The sequence below is a fragment of the Chionomys nivalis genome, chromosome 5, assembly GCF_950005125.1.
Source record: "Chionomys nivalis chromosome 5, mChiNiv1.1, whole genome shotgun sequence".
NCBI lineage: Eukaryota > Metazoa > Chordata > Mammalia > Rodentia > Cricetidae > Chionomys > Chionomys nivalis.
In genome coordinates, this window is record NC_080090.1 from 32,150,115 (window position 1) to 32,171,503 (window position 21,389).

At 45.1% G+C, this 21,389-nt stretch overlaps 1 protein-coding gene across 1 annotated transcript; it reads right to left on the minus strand.

The window, feature by feature from the left end:
- Positions 1-1,849: 1,849 nt before the first annotated feature.
- On the minus strand, positions 1,850-13,648 carry C5H10orf53 (chromosome 5 C10orf53 homolog). The gene is made up of 3 exons (XM_057770835.1): positions 13,540-13,648; positions 4,866-4,985; positions 1,850-2,208 (listed from the first exon to the last, which is right to left on the minus strand). Exons 1-3 carry the CDS (start codon positions 13,634-13,636, stop codon positions 2,144-2,146), a joined length of 282 nt encoding a protein of 93 aa, XP_057626818.1. The 5' UTR covers positions 13,637-13,648; the 3' UTR covers positions 1,850-2,143.
- Between the last annotated feature and the right edge of the window lie 7,741 nt (positions 13,649-21,389).

Below are 21,389 nucleotides of genomic sequence, written 5' to 3' on the forward strand. Positions count from 1 at the left end.
TTACCCCTTAAGTTTATTTTCAATGTTGACTTGAAAGCTCTTTTCCTGTGGTTTGAAAAAAGTTTTTCCTGTAAGGTTTATGTGCTGGAAGTTTGGTCCCTAGTGCAGTGGTGGAATCTCTGAGAGGTGGAACCTAATAAGAAGGAGATGAGTCATGACTGCTTTTTGTGGAAGAGTCATAATGATATCATAATGGTATCATGAACCAGGTCTCGCAGTCCTCAGGAATATGTTCTTATAAAAGCTAGGCCATCCCTTGTCTCTGGCTTCATCTCTCACATGGCTGTCATCTGCCATGTAATGACATATCACCAGACACCAGCACCATGCTGCTTGGACTTTCTACTGAACAGAATTATGAACCAAATAAACTCATTTTCCTCATGCATTACCTATGGCCAGCTGCTGAGTTACAACAACACGAAATGGACTCAGACAACTCCTGACACACGAGGAAGAACAACATCTCTGGTTGAGACACGAGGCTCAGACAGTTAGTCAATGCTCAGCCACTTGGGAACAAGCTCAATAGGAAACAGTAAGTTAAAAGAAGAAACTGCAATGTGATCTTGACCAGGCACAGTGAAATTCTGTGTATGTTTGTTTCTGTGAATATGTAGCCCTGAAGAGAAGAAACTCAGACGGGAAATAGACCAAAATGATGTCTAACTTGTTACTTTGTATTTTTCATAGTTCTTTAGTGAAAATATATGCCTCTAAATTCTATATTCTACACTGAAATAAATATGAAATTCTACATGCATTGTAATGAAGCTGGCTTCTGACTAAGGGAGTAAGGCACTTGGAAGCCAACATCAGACACCAGGAGGGAAGTGCACTGGATCCCGAGTTTCTTACGAAGAGGATGATTAAATATTTCTGAAGAGGTCTGAGTGATTTGTAATCTGATCAACTCTGACAAATGAAGCTTGGGCCAAGGATGTAATTTAGCACATGGAATCTCTACTGGCCTTTGTAATTTAGGGGTGTTGGGGAACCTGCAACTTCCCAGGGTGGTGGGAAGGACAGTTTCCCAGGTGGTGTAGGTCCCTGCAGGGTGTGGAACCACCTTTCTCTCTGCATAGTCTCTTGACTTCCGCTGGGGTCGTCTCAAATGTGAGAGGCAGCATGTATGACACCATACAGTGGTGTCTACTTCCCTCCTCTCCATGCTTTTATAGTGAAGAATATACATATATACACACATATATGTATATATGTATAAGAACATACATACATAAAATATATGTATATTCTTAACTGTATAACTATATATAACATACATATATGTATATTCTTAACTATATATAAAATGTATTACTATATAATATATAACTATATATCATATATAACTATATATAATATATATTCCTAAAAAATTTAACACACACATACACACAGCATAGGACTTGGAAAGCATGATTGATTTTTTTTTTTTTACAATGCCTGCCACTTAAGTCCCTTTCTATGAGGCTGTGTTCTCCAACAGAGAGCCTGAGAGTCACTCTCATTGCCCCAGACTGTTTCTTGCCTCCTTCAGTGCGGCCAGCTGAGCTGGCTAAGAGGAAAGCAAGCAGATACTTTCCTTGTTTGCAGCAGGGACAAGTGAAGATTTGAACTCATCTAATTTTATACTAGAGATTAAAAATGTACTCCAGTATTCACAAGAAATAAATCTGTAGGGACAGCCGTGTTTCCAGATTCTTCATTGACACTGGCTTGGTCCAGGCTTTCAAAGGCCTCATTCCCACCTCCTACCTAGGCGTGTTTTAATTTCACCTATTCCTAGTTCTTGGCTTGCTTCAGATGGAATGTCTAATGCTTCTGGCAACAGTACTTTATTAGGGGACGGCGCTCTGTTATTAGATTGCATTTTATTATTTCCTTCGGATGCACATGCACCTGATATTGGTGGACTCTCCCTATGGGTCGCCACTGAGAGATGTTGCCAGAAAGGTGGTTTTATTATCTTTGTGAATGTCTGTGAAGCCAGATGAGAAACTCAAACTGTCCAGACTAGAGAACAGGTGCCGTTGCCATGTTCTAACTGGTGTATCCCATTGTCCGTGTGCCCAATAAGCCCCTTTGGCTGGTATTGCAGACTGGAGGGCATAGCTGGCTTTCTTCTGTCTGCTCCATGCGATCAGAAGGCATCTAGCACAGCAATCCTGGCCTCTTCACACAGTGGGTCTAGTTTGCCGTCACCCCCTAGGGAAATAAATGACACACACCTTTTGGCCAGATTTATATACAGTTTGATGTAGTATTAAATATACCTTGGGCTTCCACTGGGAGCCTATTTTCAAAGGCTACAGGCAGGTAAAACATGAAGTAGCCTCTAGCAGAGTCTTAGTGGATTTCTGAAGCTCTTACTCTCAGGCACAGGGAGATAGACACAGTGCCAACCTATGGGCCAGCAGACCCCTCAGGGCAAAGAAATGTGCAGAAAATAGCTGATATACTGTGGGTATACTCTAATTGTCTCATAAGTCTAGGTGAAATAAATAAATGGAACAAAAATCACTTTGAAGTAAAATAATAATGAAACACATTATTAAAGTTAAAAAAGAAACTAAACACAGACCTTATTTTCTTCCAATTCAATCATATATGAATGCTGGCCCAGCTTCATTTTCATTCCTCTGCTGTCTCCAGTGTTTGGAGAAGAAGCTGGGCAGCACAGCACTCCAGTGTGAGTGAGTGAGTGAGTGTGTGTGTGTATATATGTGTGTGTGTGTGTGTATATGTGTGTGTGTGTGTATGTATGTAGTGTGTGTGTCATGGTATATGTGTCTGTGTGTATGTGTAGTCAGATTTTTCTTTGGGTCACTAGCTCACAAATAACGACATGGAAACTTATTATTAATTATAAAAGCTTGGCCTTTAGCTTAGGCTTATTTCAACTAGCTCTTATAACTTAAATCAACCCATTTATATTAATCTCCATCCTGCCATGTGGTGTTACCTCATCTCTGTACTGCCCATCCTGCTTCCTCCAAGTCCAGCTGGCTATTCCACTTTCTTCTTCCCAGAGGTCTCTCTCTGCCCAGAAGTCCCACCTACACCTCCTGCCTAGCAATGGGCCAATGGGCCATTCGGCTTTTTATTACACCAATTATAGCAATACATCTTTACACAGTGTAAAAATATCCCACTACATTTCTCTCTTATTGTCTAAATAAGAAGGAAAGGTTTTAACTCTTATACAGTAAAATTATATACCATAAGAACGATTATCAAATAAGAATTACATTCACGTTCACAATGTCAAGTCCATTTTTATTTGGCAAATCTGAAGAAATTACTCTATTATTTATTCTATCTTGATGAGTCCAAAGTCTTATACCAAAACAATTTTCTATCATAACTTGTATGACTGTCCTAAAAATATCTTTTTAAACTTTGGAACATTTTTCTAGATAAATAACTTAAGTTTTTATGTTTCTCAACCTTATACACTTTACATTTTTTTTGTAAGTTTTTTCTGAATTTGATAGCAAGGAAAACTGTATAACTATAATTGTCTAGGCTCTAATTCCATCAGAGACCCCAGAAGGATATGATATTACCTAAGTAAACAGGAAGCATGAAACAAACAACTTCAAAACCATAGACACAACAGAGACAGCTGGCTGCCTAGAAGTCCCCCAAGGTTCCTCTGCAACACTGGGGCATCCATCTTTGCCATATGGGCCTAGAATATTTGACAGATTTTACTATGAAGCAGGGATTTTGAAGGACTGTTCTACTTTGTCTTAACAAGGCTTGGCAGTTGCTTTCTTTTGTGTCCTGCTTGTCCAATTTGAACAACATACTGTCAGCAGTCAAGGAAAGGGAAGTTTCTTGCCCAGTGGCTAAGTTTTCCACAATGAAAACAGATTCCACATGGAGGTTCTTTGATGCCCATCATCCATATTTTTTCAAGGTAAATTGGTGCTGCCAGGAACAGATGTGTCTCACTATCATGAAAAATCTTATGTTGTTAAAACATATTAAATGCCATATTCTGTAGATCTCTGAAGTGTTTGAAGACCACCTATCTATCTAAATTATATCTGTTTAACCTTGAAAACATACATACATGACTACAAGTTTGTTATAACGACTAACTGCTAACCTACATTCCTTAATTATCCTGAACAGTTTGTAAAATTAGCTTTAAGGACTAGAACTTTATATTACATTGTTAAATGAGATGCATAAGTACAATACCTTAAATAGTAGAAACGTATATACAGTATAACAAAAAAACCTTAAATTTGTACCAATGCAAAATATTTAAGACTAGTAGTTCCTTTTTGTTTTAAAGGTAGATTCAATAATCTATCATCTTATCATTCATATAGAGGTGTGTCTGTGTCATGGAACATGTGTGTATGCATGTGTGTAGTGTATTTTCATGTGTGCACATGTATGTGACTGTGTATGTGTGTGCATGTGTGTGGTATATGTATATGTGTATGTGTATGTACCATGGTATGTGTGCGCACACACGTGTTCATGTGTGCACATGCGTGTGTGACTGTGTATGTGTGTGGTGTGTGTGCATGTGTGTGATATGTGTATGTACCATGGTATGTGTGTGTGCACATGTGTGTGTGGTATGTGTGTGATATGTGTATTGCCATGGTGTGTGTGTGTGTGTATGTGTGTGATATGTGTATGTGGCATAGTATGTGTATGAATGTGTGTGTGTGTGCTGTTGTCTTTCATGTGCCCCAGGGAACAGGGCTCTTGATGTGAATTTGAAATGCAAAAACAACCCTAATTTGGCTCTAGGCATGACTCCCTGACCAACTCAGCTAGAAACTGAGGGAGTTCTCGGCAGAGGCTGGGTGCAGAGCAGAGGCTTCCTAGAGCCTTACCAAACTCCAGGTCTTGGATATCACACTGGAAGACTGTTTCTTCATTTACCACAAGCTCCACCAGATTCCAGTCTTCAATCTGCTCCAAGATGATCTCATGTCCATCTTTGGCCAACACAGCTGGAAAACAGGGAGTGACGTGGGTGACATGGGGTGACATGGAGTGACTCCAGGTTAACCTATATCTATGTCCTCGTAGATAACAGCAGCTGGTCTCCTCCCTGCTGTTTATGGTCACCTGCTGGGTACTTAATTGGTCTCTGATCTCCATGTATCCTTATAGTCTCAGGAAAACAAGACAGATACCCAAGTGAACACATCTAGGTTGTTGAATTACCCAGACTTAGAGGATCTGTTAGGAAATAACCCATCTCTCAGAAGTGGCCGCTGCGTATTCCACAGCTTAGCCTTATAGAGACAATGATCAGTAGATCTTTTCCTGAGTATGGAGATATAATTTGGTTGCCTTTCCAGAGGGCAATCCATAGCATAAGCCACAACCTTCAAAAACATGTTTTGAGAACACTGCACATAAAAGAAACCATATAAGAAAAAAAAAATCAGAAATACAGGTAGTTTTTTGCAACATGATGTTCTTTTTATCATATAATACCAAAATTCTGTGAACAATTCATAAGTCTGATAATAAAAGCATGATTGAGTAATAATGCTGTGTGTTCATAATGAGATTTTAATTTGGAAATTTACCATTCTAGGATGGTGAGATGGCTCATTGGTTAAGGGTGCTTACTGCCAAGACTTACAACCTGAAGTGGGAGAGGACCAACTCTTGTAGCCGTCCTCTGATGTGCACGTGTGTGTCATGATGTGGTGTTTTGAATAGGTATGGTCCCCATGGACTTTGTGTTTGAATACTTGGCCAATACTGAGTGGCACTGTTGAAAAATGTGACCTTGTTGGAGGAAGTGTGTTACTGTGGAGGTGGGCTTTGAGGTCTCATGTGCTCAAGCCATGCCCAATGTGGACAGTTCACTTCCTGTTGCCTGTGGAGCAAGATGTAGAACTCAGTTTCCTCCCCAGTACCTGTCTACCTGCATGTCACCATGATTCTCACTAGGATGACAATGGACTAAACCTCTGAAGCTGTAAGCCAGCCCTGATTAAATGTTTTCCTTTATAGGAGTTGCTGTGGTCATGGTGTCTTGTAATGACAACAGAAATCCCAATTTTAAGACACATGATGTACACACAAACACATACACACATACTATATACATGTAAACATTAAATAGGAACTTAGCTGGGCGGTAGAGAGGGGTCTCTCAGGACCTTTGAGGAATGGTAAGCTGTTTGGGCTGGTAGAGGATGGTGTATAGCAAGAGAGTTGGGTCTGTTTTACCCTTGACATCAAGGAGTTGGCAAAGGTGCCTAAGTGAAGAACATGAGTTAGCTAGGCAGTGGTAGTACACACCTTTAATCCCAGCATTCGGGAGGCAGAGGCAGTCAGATCTCTGAGTTTGAGGCCAGCCTGATCTACAGAGCAAGTTCCAGGACAGCCAGGGCTACAAAGAGAAACCCTGTCTCAAGAAAACAAAAAAAAGGGGGACTTTTGAAATAGAGCAATACTTGTGATTACAACAAAAATAAGGTTATAAATGTGTAATATATTAAGAATATATATGCAATATTAATTAAAATATGTAAGAAAGAAGAGCCCTGTTTGGTGGCACACACCTATAATCCCAGCTTTTAGGTAGCCTGAGGCAGAAGGATATTGAGTTAGAGAGGCCAGCCTGTGCCACAAAATGAGAGCCTGTCTCAAAAGTCAAGGAAGAGAGCAAGGGAACTCAGTGTCCTTTGTCTCTGCAGTGAGATTATGTGAAACATTGACTTTTACTCTCTTAGCGCTCTCTACAATGTCTACAACAATCGGTAAATTTGTTCCCCTCCAAGACAGTGTCACTCTGGCTGTCCTGGAACTCACTCTGTAAACCAGGCTGGCCTCGAACTCACAGAGATCCAGCTGCCTCTGCCTCCTGAGTCCTGGGATTAAAGATGTGTGCTACCACTGCCCAGCTCAGAAAACTTTTAAAAAGAAAGCGTATTCGTTATTCCCACCTATGAGTCTGGGGCCTGCTTAGCCTTTACAGCCGGTGGCTCTTTCCCAGAGGTCAGCCATATATAACTTGTTGACTTAATCTCTCTTCCTTTTCCTTCTCCCTCCCCTGAGGATTGAACCAAGGTCTTCAGTGTGCTAGGCAAGTCTCCACTACAGCCTGGCCTACTAAGTCTCTTGTCTGTGGTTAACAAGCCTGGCAACCTAGTCAGCTAGCCTGCCCAGGGCCATCTTTCCAGTTCCCCTGATGTGCCCATTGCCCCATCCATCTTAGAGTTGGTATGTCCCATTCCTTTAGCGTTCTGTGTGCGGCGCTGAATATCTCTGGTTTAGAGGGAACAAGGCATCAGATGGGGTCATGTTTTTATTTTCAAGTCTTAGCATGCCAGCAGTTTCAGGATGGAAAAACAGACATTTCTGCCAGCTAATTGCATTTAATTACAGAGACAATTGCTGTTTCAAAATGTTGTCCTGTCCACTTCTTCATCTTTCAATCAGCTCGAGAGCATCCAGCCCCAGCTGTGAGCATTTTAATTGCATAATTTTGATTTCACTTTTAGAAGGAAACTTGAGAAAGACTCAGTGAGGGTCTCCATTAACATGGTCACACTCTTCAGGCACCCAGAGGCGGCCCTAATTGACCTGCCTCGGCTAATGCCTCTCTCCAAAGAACGCCTGCATCGTTCCTTTGGCGTATTTATGCTATTGTATCCTGTTCGAGTGTCTTGATCTTAAACATCTTTCAAGAGGGCACTCGGCTTGGACCAGTGACTTTTTAAATGGAAGTGGTCCAGCTGGTTTGGAAAGGCAGCTCCTCCTCCAGGGAGACATGACATCAGTCCATGGTGGGGATTTCTGGCCTCACCTTCCCCTGCCCATAGCACCCTTCTCCCTAACAGGAAGTAGCTGCACATGGGAAAGTGTCCCATGGCCTCTAGGACCCTAGGCTTTGCACGGTCTGTAGACCCTCCTGGGGAGTGGACAGGAACCTGACAGAGACAACTCAGGAGTCTAGCTGTCATTCTGCTACAAACTCCCAAGGCCAGATTTCTAAGGCCTAAGGGACTCTGAGAGGCTGGGGCTACCAGGACTAGGCAGGTGGTCCCTCAAGAGACCTCAGGAATAAGCACCTCCCAGCTGCCCCTGACGATGCATGCCCCTTGACTCCCATCTGACTGAGCTTAGATTGCAATCTACAAAAGAAAGGGTCATCTCTCCTTCTAGAGGCTGCCAGGTATAGGTACCTGAGCTCTGGAGGGGCAGGTCTCTTGACCCAGCCCACCTCTGGGTACCTGGGATCAACACTGTCTCCCCAAAGCAGCAAACATAAACTGAAGCTGAGTATACACCCACTTCCCTTGTGGCTATTGGCCACGGGCCTGGTTTGTACTCAAATGACAATGGCTTCAGAGGTGGTCACGCTGTCTGTCTCAGGACATCATCCCCTTCCTGTCAGAGAGGAGTGACACGTGACAGTGAGGCTGGCTGTAACATGGCTGGGGCAGGCTTAAGGGATGGGAGAAGACGACACTTTGGAATCCCTGCAGCTCACCAAATGCCACCACTCGGCATGGAGGGGCCACGGTTTCCTGAGTTGCGCCTGGTTTGTCTATTCAAAGAAAGGTCAGATAAATACGCTCCGTAAAACAAAGTCTGTGCACAGGCAGTAGCTAAACTTCAGCATAAATCAGCCAGAAGTGGTAAGCCACCCGCAGAACACCCGCCTCTTTGAAGTGGCACCTCATTCCTCACAGGAGACCTGGATAAAGTGGAGGCGACAGGAGAGGCTCCGTCCTCACTGAGCTGACGGAGTCATACGGTATCTGTAGATGATGTAAATGCTTCTGGGTAGGAAGTCGAAGTCCACTGGCTTCTCTCCTTCCTTTACACAGAGCAGACATGATGCCAGCGACCATTAATGAATACAGCTAATGCATCACTGGGGATGGAGGCTATCACTTGGGAGCCTTGACTAAATAAAGATGGATTCTATTTTTAATGGTCAGTTTCAGTGCCTTCCAATCCCTTTGAATGGCTCGTTTGGCAGGCTCAAGTACAGTAGACAAGGAGCGACTGTGGCCAGGGCAATTACTTAGCTCTCTTTTAAGGACTGGTTTAGTGGAGACATTTTTGCTGAGCGATTATAATTCATGGGTAATAAAGAACAGGACTGTTCAGATTGCTTAGGGCATGGTACGTTCAGAAAAGATCAGGCATCCTTCCAAAGACAGCGGGGCTTCGGGAAACGATAAAGGGCTGTGTTTTTAAAAGTCAGATGCAGAATTCTGATGCAGATTTTACAGAGGAAGGCCTACAGGTAGATCTGCCTGCTCAGTGTTAACACTGGATCTAAAGTGGGGGATGTGGGAGGGGGAGCAAATATTCCCTGCTTTGTTGCTATTAACACCTTGGCCCTTGTCACCAGGTCCTCTGTAAAAGTTGGCAGCTGTTATTAGATGCGTTATCAAGCATGGGTGTACTCTACAAATCAGCCACCTGCAGATACCTTACAAACCTCTCCTGCCATCCAAATGTTCCCTGTCATCTTCTCAAAACACCCTCCCCTCCCCAGAGGGAGCAGCAGCCTGAGTCTGTGGGCTCGGCTCTGCCAGTTCCCTTACCTCTGTACTGCTTGCCTCTCTGAGGTCAGAGAACCACACACTCAGTATTCACCCATCCCACATCCCTCTCCAATCCATATCTGCCTTCTCTCCTCTCCTCTCTATCCCTCTCCTTCCTTTCTCTCCTTCATCTACCCTTCCTTTCCCCAACCCCTCTTCCTTTTTTTTGGGGGGGGGGGGCTAGCCTTGGCTCTTATCTCACCTGAATGCTGGTGCTACCCTGACTGATTCTTCATCTTCCTCTTTTGTTGTTCTCCCTGTTTTAGAGTCTCATGTAGCCCAGGCTGGCTTGAATGCCTAATCCTCACTCTGCTTTCCAAGTGCCACAATTGTGCACAGATGTGCACTGGTTCTGTTTCTTTCCAAGAGCCATGATTACAGATGTGCACTGGTTTCTGTTTCTTTCCAAGAGCCACAATTGCCAAATGTGCACTGGTTCTGTCTTTCTTTCCAAGAGCCATGATTACAGATGTACACTGGTTCTGTTTCTTTCCAAGAGCCACAATTACAGATGTGCACTGGTTCTGTCTTTCTTTCCAAGAGTTACGATTACAGATGTGCCTGGGTTCTGTTTCTTTCCAAGTGCCACAATACAGATATGCACTGGCTCTATGTTTCTTTTCTTCTTTAGTAGATTTTTGCTGAAAAATAAGTATATCTAAAATATCAGATTATAAATGTAAGGCAGATGTGAATCTGAAAAAAACCTTAGAAATTACAGAAAAGGACAAAATTTTAAAAACTACTCTGATTCTACCCTTTGTGCCTCTTCCATTATCTGCCTGTTCAAGCGAAGAGAGATTGTGGTATGCAGGGAACTCAGAGGCAGGCTCTGTCCCTAGTGCTGGGTTTACCCAACCCAGCCACCCACCATCCCATGTCACATGACCGATGTGCTGCAATTTATCTAAACCATTGCAGTTTCTGGTTGTTTCTATCGTTTTTCTTTCACCAAGAATATTGCCAAAAATGTTGGTAATATGCCACCCGTGTGTGGGCTTTTTCAGTTAAGAAGACACCTGGAAATGAAGCCATTTGATTTCTGTGGTGTGGGCTGCATTTCATAGACACTTCCTCCACGGTTGCTGACCCATTTGTCCTCCAATTGGAAACATAAGAGAACATTCGTTCTCTAATCCTTCCATGACTGACAGCCATGAGTGCATCTCTCTCTGGAGATAACTCAGGCTCAACAGTTCTGGACCCGTTCCTTCTGGAACCATCTCACGTACCTTCTGGTACTTCTACCTTGTCTCCCACTCTGCACTGCCCATCCCTGGCCAGCTGCCTGGTTCCGTCTCTCCTTGCAAACATGGGGCTCTATTTTTCTGTTGAGTAGTTATGTCCTCAAAACATGCCCTCCTGGGGTGTGTAGCATTAACTGTCTGCCTATTAAACCACGGCGATCCTAGTCAGCAACTGCAACTCCACTGCCACCCGCAGCCTGAGGAAATTCTGTTCCTTCAGGCACCAACTCTTTCAACACTACTAAGAGAACTTATCTAAGTCTCTGTTCCACTAAAGAATCCAAGATTCAAAGGCTGAGGTAGAACCCTGCTTCCCAGAGAGGCTGAATAGCAAGCAGCTCATCTCCTCACATCTCCCAAGAAATCCTTGGGTTGCTCCTCGCCCCCCATTATAAACCCTTCTCCATCTGGTTCCTCCCTACTACTTCCTGTCAGCTATTGCTGACGCAGCCTCCAGAGCACAGGTAAGTTTTATTTACTCAAATACGTGTTCGCATCATTAAATTTAACATGAGGGCTGCTGCTGTGGTTGAATTGTGCTTTCCCGATTTTGTATGTTGAAAGTCTAAACTCTCTCTGACCATACTTGTAGACAGGGCCTTTAGGACATAACGAGGTCATGGGGGGCGGGCTGGTCTGACAGGATTAGTTTCTTATCCTTTGTACATTTAACTAAGGAGCTAAAAGTGTGTGAAGTTTAATGTGTTTGAAAAGGATCAATGAAACCATCACACACACACACACACACACACCTGCTGGTGCTTTCTAGTTTGGTAGATGGCATTGCCATGCATTTGCTGCTAGCCAGACGTGGATAGATATTGGTGGCATCCTCTTTACCATCGTCCCCTGTCCTAGGGAGTTTACTGCTGTTACTTGGCATAACTTCCCTTTATGGCTGTCTTGATCCAAGAGATTCTCATTATAACCCAGGGCAGGGGGCACTACCAAAGTCCTTCTATGCCTCTCCCCCTTCCACCCGTGACCCTCTATTTGTGTTCAGAGCAACTGAGGGCTCATTTTCATGCCTGAAGCTTTCAGATGGCCCTGCATGTGTTGCCCTTCTGGCGTAACCTCCATCAGTTCAACATCTCAACACTTATTCAGACCACCAGTTCCTGAAAGGGTCAGGTCTTCTGCCTGCAACGCCCTGGCCTGTACCTGGCCAATCTCCACCTGTTCACTAAAACTCAACTCAAACGCGTCCTCAATCACCTCCGATTACTGCCATTCTGACAGGTACTTAGAAACTGCTTTTGTTAAAGGATCCAGTTTATCACTTGGTTGTACAAGGTAAGTCAGAGTGGGATGAAAGTCTGGCATCTCTGCCTTCACTTTGGGTCACCAGCTTGCTTAACTAGACTCAAGGGGTCTTCCTGAGCACTGGCGATACACAATCCACCAGGATGGCTTGAGTGTATGAACATCTCACGTCTCTGTACCAATTCTTCCTTCAATTTTTCTTTTTGTTGTTGTTTTTTGAGACAGTTTCTCCATAGGCCACAGACTCCACCTGCCTCTGCCTCCTAAGTGCTAGGATTAAAGGTGTGCACCACCACCGGGCCCTTTCTCCATTTAATCCTAAAGTTTAGTCAGTAGCCCGGGGATGGATTTGGGCTCATTGAACCCTTTATCCCTTCTCCCCCCCACTCTGCCACGTTAATAAAATTTCTCTGCTCTCTCAGCGTATCTTTTTATTTATCATATTTGGGTGATATGATGGCTCTTCTCGGTTGTCAGCTTGAGCATATCTGGAATGAACTGCAATCAGAAATGGAGGGCACGCCTGTGATTCAGAACGTGCGCTGGAAAGAAATGCGCCTTTGATCCAGGTCTTGAGGCGGATGACACACCTTCAATCTGGGCCAGGCCTTCTGATGGAAGCCTACGTAAGGACAATGGGGAAGGAAGGTTCCTTTGTTCACCTACCTGCCCTCACTGTGCCAGCATGCTGTTGAGCCTACTTGGGGACCCCAGCGTATACAGAAGACTTTCTAAGACCCCCAAGCCTCATGGGACTGAGCAACTACTGGATTCTTGGACTTTCCATTCATAACTAGCTATTGTTGGGCTGCAGCCTGTAAGACATAAGTCATTTCAACAAATTCACACACACACACACACACATATCCCATAAGTTCTGTGACTCTAGAGATCCCTGACTAATACAAGTGGTGGCTGTTTAGTCCCTTGGGTTCTTGGAGCTGGGGCTTTTGCCGTGAAATGCTGGTAACTCCACTGTAGGTGGGTTCCCATGCACCCTCTAGTCTGTGAAGGTTTAGGTATGACTCTCAACAATCAAAGCTCTCCTGAACACATACATCCTGATCAACAGTGAGCCCATCTGCCTGAGTCTATGCAGACAGACATTTAACACAGGCCTTGCTGCATAGATGAAGAAGCACAGGATAGAATCTCAGTCCTGTCACTCCATGAACGTCACTTATAATAATTCTGACCCTAAATTTCCCAGATTGTAATGTGGGATTAGGTACTTTTTTCTCCTAGCCATTTTATTTGTGTAGTTTGATTGGTAACACTCAGGGTGCCCACAGATCACATTCGTTTTCAGGTTTCTATCCAAGCAATGGGGACCAGAGGGAGGAGGGGCTAAGTTATCCTATGAAGGCTTCCTGGGGTCTGAAAAGGGAAGGGAGGCCTAGGTAGAGGACTCAGCTTGAGTCCCGGGGGCTGAGGCTCAAAAAGAGGCACTCAGTGGGGTGGCCCACCTTGCAGACCTTCCAGGCGGTAGGTGCGGTGCTCCACGGACAGGCCCACCGCGCTGTAGGGTCCATAGCGCAAGGTCACTACCGCATGCTTGGGCATGGTGCTTCTTTCTTCCTGGCTGCTGGAGGTTGTCAAGGACTGGAGCAACACCTGCTGCTAGGCAACTGCCCTTCAGAGGTGTGGGCGTGGCCATGAGATGGGCGGAGCCAAGTTTTTCTTGTCCCAAGTCCTCAGGCCTAGGACCCAGTTGCTAAATAGCCTCATAAACTTACTCAGTCTCCCCCTGCTGTGGTGAGTGCTGGCAGGGAAAGGGGGACTGTCTACCACTGACCAGCTATAGGAAGCTACGCTTTCCAAAGTTGCCTCGTTTTGTCAGTAACCGTCGCTCAAGGTGGGTTGCTGCCTGCGGTTTGTGTTTACTCGGCAGAGGCTCAGGAGCCTTGGCAGGCCGTGCAGGATAGAGTCGATGCTTTTCCTCTACTTTCTGCCCTGTGTTTGATTGATTGTTTATTCATACATACAAATAGTTGTGTCTTTGTTTTGAAGAAGCCTCCTGAATGCTGGAATTTACAGGCATGTGCCCCCACGTGTACGAACATGTTTTCAATTAGTCCATTCTCTGTTTGGAAGGTTTCCACTGCTTACTAGCTAACTTGTTTGGCTGAGACAAAACCTGATTCACCAAACTCACCCTTCACTCAGCTCTGGGGTTGGGATAAAGACTCAAAAGGGTCTCCGTCTGTCGTCCGTCTGTCTTCTGTCTGTCTCTCTCTCTCTCCCCCTTCTCCCCCCCCCACCCTTAATCCAGGGAGAACCTGGAGGCCCCATGGATGAGAGACGCCATGACAGGGCAGCTTCACAGCCTGCTTTATTTTGACCGAGGTAGACAGAAGCATTTGTTCTATAGTCCTGAGATTCAGGGGGGTTTTGTTTTCCCCCACAGTGATTAGCCAAGCCTAACAATTACCTTTTTAGTGAGCGCAACACACATTTATGAAAACCAACATGGTCAATATTTTTATAGGGTCATGAAAAGCGCAAGGTTTAAAAACTCGTTCCCATGAGTTCTCCCAACATCTGCTACTGTTGTGTGTTAATATCAGTTCTCTCCACGTGTCGCCTGTCCTTCCGTGACACATACGGGTTGATCCACATTGCCAGTAGGATTCTGAGTTTTGGAGGGGCACAAAGAATCTCCCCTGAGTCTGTTTCACACTGGCAATGCAAGGCACAACTTTCCCCCAAATAGGAATTTGGGGTTGTGAAAGCTAATTGTCTGTTTATATATTCCAAAACTTTGATATAATGGCTGATGAGACATTAGGTCAGACAGGGGCCTGAGCAATGAATAAGTATTAAGGGGGAAAACAATAAGCCAAGATAATGTGGGTTCTCCATTCGAACATTGCAACTCTCTACAACCATGAAGTTCAGATCAACCAATCAGCCATGCAGAATCTTTTACACATACGCATAGCTTTTTCCGGGAACTTGAGTTTACAGCACCACTGAATAGCAGGAAGTGACTCACAACACAGCTGAGCACAGTAGTCTACAGAGAAAGGGCTGCACAGTCCGTGACACCAGCTCTTCATCCTGGTCAGTATGGCCTCGTGCCTTTTGGAAGGACCTAATTGTGCTGGCTCGTTTTATGTTGTTGTGCCCAAGTTGAGATCCCCAGAGAGACCACTGGAATCCAGTCAAGTCCAGGATGCAAAAGCAAGGTTTATTCAGTGTGCAAAGTCCAAGCCAGGATGGGAGCTCAACTACCACACACAACACAGCGCAGTAGGGAGAGCCACCCCCACCTGCCGTTCTCAGTTGGGGCTTACATGTATATGCAAAAACCACAGGCTGGGTTCAGTTTGGGTCAAAGGAGTTGGTCTCGCATAACAGCAGGTGTGAATTATCTCTAGTGTGCCCCCTCCCCAAAGTGGTTGCTTCTGCTGTTCCCTGGTAGACCACAGAGCTAGGTAGTAAGTAACAGGTGGCCTGCCACCAGGAACATCTCATGGTGTATGCTTGAGCTCAGGTTCCTAGTTAGATATGCTGTTTTCAACTAACTCTTGAAGTTGCAGAGTTTTAAAATTGTTTATGTCCTTACAATGTCAACGCAAGCTCTAGTCATCTGAGAGGAGGGAACCACAGTTGAGAAAATGCCTAGGGAAGACCAGCAGGTATGCCTTAGGGCATTTTAATGAGTGATGGAGCGGGGAGGGCCCAGTCCACTGTGGGTGGGGTCATCCCTGGGCTGTTGGTCCTGGGTTCTAAAAGAAAGGTTGAGAAAGCCAAGAGGAGCAATCCAGTAGGCAGCGCCCTCCATGGCCTCTGCATCAGAGGAACCTGTCTCCAGGTTCCTGTCCTGGCTTCCTTCAATGATGAACATCAATGTGGAAGTGTAAGCCAAATAAACCGTTTCCTCCCTGAGTTGTTTTTGGTTGTGATGTTTCATCACAGCAATAGTAACCCTAAGACACTAACGATTGGTTTTCCCTAAACTTTGTGTACTTTTAGAAGACAAAAATCTACTCTTCACTGGAGTACTACTGATTGGATTACTCTTTGTTAAAGCCTTTAGAAGGACTTTCTTCTTGATTTCACTGCTAATCTGTTTTCATATTTCATCTCCTCCTTGTCTGTGTGTGTGCCTAATTATATGTGTGTGCACGCTGTGGTGTGCGTGTGGAGGTCAGAGGTCAACGTGTGGGGCTTGTCTGTCTCTATGTGGGTTCCAGGGTTATCAGCCTTGGTGCCCAGAGCCTGGATTCACCAAGTCCTCTTATCAGCCTGCTATCCGGGGTTTCCTGTTGGTTTTGGTCTTTTGAGACAAGGTCTCTCTGTATAACCCTGGCCATCCTTTAGCTTGCTATGTAGATTAGGCTGGCCTTGAACTCACTGCTGCCTTCTGAGGGCTGGCGTGAGAAGTGTGTGCCACCATGCCTGGCACTGCCTTGGTTCTAGATACCATCTCTCTCACTGAACCCAGAGTTCAGTGATTTGACTAGACTGGTGTCTTAGTGTTTCTATTGCTGTGAAGACACCATGCCCACCGTAGGTCTTATAAAGGAAACCATTTCATTGGGGCTGGCTTACAGGTCAGAGGTTTAGTCTCTTATCATCATGGCAGCAAGCATGGCGGAGTGCAGCCAGACTTGATGCTAGAGGAGATGGTGAGAGTTAGACGCCTGGATCTTTAGTCATCAGGAAGAGATAATGACACTGGGCCTGGCTTGAGCATTTGACACCCCAAAGATCTTACGCAGGTAGCCACTGCTGCTAGGAATTCATGGGCACAATAGCTGGAAGTGCCTTCCCTGGCTAGCTTTTATAGCACCATGTTTAGAAAATAGCATTTCATAGCACCCTTTCTTCTCCTCTCGCTCTTAGACTCTTTCCACATCCTTTTCCACAATATTCCTTGGAGGAAGTGATACAGGCACTCAGCGGTTACTTCCTGTCTGCATCAACTACAAATAGAAGCTGCTCTGAACATTTCAGAGAGGGGCGCTAGTCTATGCGTATAAACACCGGGAGGCAGTTTGGCACAATATCCATTCAGCCAAACAATAGTAGTAGGTTCCCATCTTTGGGTATAGGACCTCCCTAACCACCATTTTTAACCAGGTTTGTATGTAGTATCGGACATGAATTCCTCTTGTGGAGAGAGCCTCAAATCCAGCAATAAAGTGATTGGACACTCCCATATCAGACACCAATGAGCACACTTGCCTGGCAAATTGGTACTGTATAGTGCGCAGGGTTCATAGCTAGATCAGAGCGTTACCGCATTTTCTCCAGCAGCGGACCAGATAGCACATTCCAGCAGTATGAAAGCTAGCACACTTCCAGCTCATGTTTAGCTTGATTTATTGGTATCCTGAGACCAAATCAAGTAATAGGGTCTTATCATCTGGTTGGTAACTGAGAACAATGGCAATGGCCTGTATTGTTTTGGGGGGCAGTTCATCATAAGGTATCCTATGACCTAATGAACCTGGGACGTTCTGGGAGCAGCATTGTTATGTTATGTCTTTAACATTCTCTAAGTATTTTAAAGTTTATGTTGTCTTCTTTTCTTTTCTTTTTTTGGATTTTCGAGACAGGGTTTCTCCGTAGCTTTTTGGTTCCTGTCCTATAACTAGCTCTTGTAGACCAGGCTGGCCTCGAACTCACAGAGATCCGCCTGCCTCTGCCTCCCGAGTGCTGGGATTAAAGGCATGCACCACCACCGCCCGGCCTATCTTCTTTTCTTTGACCCATGATTTTTAGAATCGTTTTCTAGATTCTGGAATATTCTCAGTCATTTCTCATTGACAAGTGCGTTCCCACTTTCTGTCTAATATACCCCTGTGCTAGTTTTTGTTTTGTTGTTTTGTTTTGTCTGCCCCACAGACACAGAGTCATTGGGAAGAGGGAAGTCTCAGTTGAAGAGTTGCCTCCATCAGATTGGCCTGCGGTCCAGTTCAGGGGGACATTTTCTTGATTAACAATTGATGTGGGAGGGTCTAGCCATGTGGGTGGTATGACCCCTGGACAGGTGGTCCTGCACTGCATCAGAATACAAACTGAGTAAGCCATGAGAGCAAGCCAGTAAGCAGCACCCCTCCACAGCCTGTGCTTCAGTTCCCGCCTCCAGGTTCCTTCCTTGAGTTCCTGCTCTCCCTTTTCTCAGTGATGGAGTGTTCGAGATGTGTAAGCCAAAGGAATCCTTTCCTCCTTAAGCTGCCTTTGGCCACGGTATTTGTCACAGCAGCAGGAAGCAAACTAGGATGCTTCCCCAACAGCTCCCACATGTCCTCCGTGTTCCTTATCTTGTCTCACTCAACAAAGTCTTTAGCAATATTTGACACATCTGTTTATTGGTTTCCCCGAAGCTGCCGCCGTCCTGACTCCTATTTGCTTTCTCCGCTGCGCTCCTGTCATGTATATTACTTCCTCGCTTTGTATTTCTGACTGTGAGCTCATCTGCAATGGACTGTGTCCCACTGTGGGTGTTTGATGTGTGCAAGGTGGGAAGTGGTTTTCTATGTGTCTCTCTGAGTCCTATTGTAGCAGGCCAATTTGACCTTTTAAAATGATTGTGTTAAATTCAGATTTTTCATCTTCACATGGCAAAGTTTGTGGTTTTAATTTCTCATGCCTTTCTTCCCCCTACATCGACCACCTTGAGTGGATGGCAGGCTTTCTTGCCTCGCCTGGGGCGGGGAGGGGCCTGATGGGAAGAGTTTTTCTAGTCCTTTTTGGAGGATGAAGATGCCTCTGGGATCCACCCTCCGTGGGCTTGCACATCCTGTCAGCCCCAAGGGGCGGTGTGCAGATGGGCTGGAGGGGTCTTGGGCTGGCTAGTTTTAAATGTCAACTTGTCACCACCTAGGCTCACCTGGGAAGGAGTTTCAGCTGAGAATTATGTAGATCAGGTCAGCCTGTTGGGACGTCCTTGGAACTGTCTTGACAGTTGGTGGGAAGACCCACCCTGAACATGAGTGGCCACTTTCATGGGCTGTGCCCTGAACTGTGTCAGAGTGAAGGAAGCCCTGAGCATTGCTAGTGCACAGCAGGGGTCCGTGTGTGTCTTCTCTCTCTGATCCTGACTGCAGATATGGTGCTTGAGGTTCCCACCTCCTGACTTCTCAGCCTGGAACTGGAAGCCAAATAAACCCTTCCCCCCTGCATGTTGCTCTTGGACAGGGTCTTTCACACAGCGACAGAGTGAAGCTATAGGTCATGTGTAAACCTGTAGCTCCTGCTAACTATGGCGCCCTTCTTTCTGGAAGGCAAACATTTCTCTCTCTCTCTCTCTCTCTCTCTCTCTCTCTCTCTCTCTCTCTCTCTCTCCCTCCCTCCCTCCCTCCCTCCCTCCCTCCCTCCCTCCCTTCCTTCCTTCCTTCCTTCCTTCCTTTTTCTTTTGGAGCCAGGCTTTCTTTACACAGCCCTGACTGTCCTGGAACTTGCTTTGTAGACCAGAGTGGCTTCGAACTCACAGAGATCTCACTGCCTCTGCTTCCCAAGTGATGGAATATTTTTTTATCTTCTGAATGCCGGTATATAGCGTAAATATTTTCCCTTTAAATATATGTTTTCATAGTTGGAGGAGCCCTTCTGCATCAACTCAGCCTGCCATATCACTACTTCTCAGTTAGAAACAGAGAGCATAGACAGAACTCTTGGATCCATGGCATAAGGGACAGAGGTAGGAACAGAAATCCCTTCAAGAGCTAGAAGGAGCACATGATATGAGTGGAACCAAAGAGAGTTGGTTTAGAAAGGTCTTTGCACCTGATGTGAGGCCAGCTCTTCCCAGGAGAGCCTTGTGCTTACCCTTCATAATATGTAAAGGGATTTTTGAAAGGAAAGCTCAGAAAAATGCACACACATATACATACACACATACACATATATATCCACACATGTTGAAATATATATATTTAAATAGGATGAACTGACCAAGGGAACAGCTACTGGTGTTTCCCCTCTAAGGAGACTACTATTCTAGAATAATTTGGAAACATCTGGTTGCTCCCATGCCATTCAGAGGGATTCTATCTGCTTTTTTCTCTGGACATCAGCATCCACCCAATGGAAAGGAGGCATAATTTTATATTGTCTCTACTTCCCGTTCTCTGTGCTGTCTGCATTTTCATGTCTGACCGTTCGGAGGCCATCTGCCGTATGTGTGACAGGTAGGAACAGCGCACATTGCTTTCATCCTCTCCGCCATCCTGGGGTGTTCTAAGCCCTTTTCCCTTTACCTGTGCACTTCAGTGTTCTGCTGGGAGAACCCTGGGGTCCCCATCTGGAAGACTCTCCATTCTGGCACTGTGGATTGCTCACCTGTGGAGAGGGTCTTACAGCCAGGACCAGGATGAGCATGCATTTGTGAGCCTATAGCAAGAATGCTAGGTCTTTACGATAATTACTGTTGGTCTCAACGTTCCCACTTTACAGGTTGGGATTCTATGCTCTCGAAGGCCGATAGCACTCCCCAGGACGTTTAACAAGTGTGGAGTGCCCCTGGGCTTGTTAGCCACACATCTGGCCTCTGAGACTGGAGGTTTTATCTCTTCTTTATGCTAGCTGTACACATGTTTGGACATGCTTACAGGGAACACCCATCTCTATACTGAGTTCCTGTCAATCAGTCAGAATGACATATGAAACCTGTGTCTTTCTCAATCACAATATGGCCTGCCATTTCCATTAGCAAAGACTTAGTTCCCTTCGTCTTTTTCTTCCATGGCCCAGTATCTTATTTTTAGATGCAGAATCTTTTTAGGTTATCCAGGTTGGCTTCAAACTCCTGACTTCATGTGATGTTCCAAGCCTCATTCTCTGACCTTGGTGCTGGCAGCATCCAGCTACAGGCCATTGAGCTGTGAGTTTGTACCATCTGTCGGTAGGAACAGTAACATCGTCACCTTTCATGGCATTACATTTTATTGAATACAGACTTATAGTCCTTATAAATATCTGGAATAGAATACTTTCAATATACTGTTCTTTATTCATACACGTATTTCTTTAAAGCACAGAACTATAAATTAAAATGTATATATTACCATAAATCTAGAACTATATTATAAAAATAGAACCCAAGCATCAACTTCATATATAATTTGGCAATGTAGCAGTATGATAAGGTGGCCATACTTTCAGTGCATCACTGCTTCAAACAACGGTCTCGTTTTCCATCTCTTTAGGGACACATGGAACAGTCTCCTTTCTCAGGGTCCCCACAGAGCAGCCTGTGGCCATGGCTCAGTGTTGCCTTTGTTCTTGGAGGGGGAAGGCCAGCTTCCAGTCTCTTCCTAAGGGAGGAGGTGTTCCCTCCAGCCAAGGGTCTGCCACTCATAAG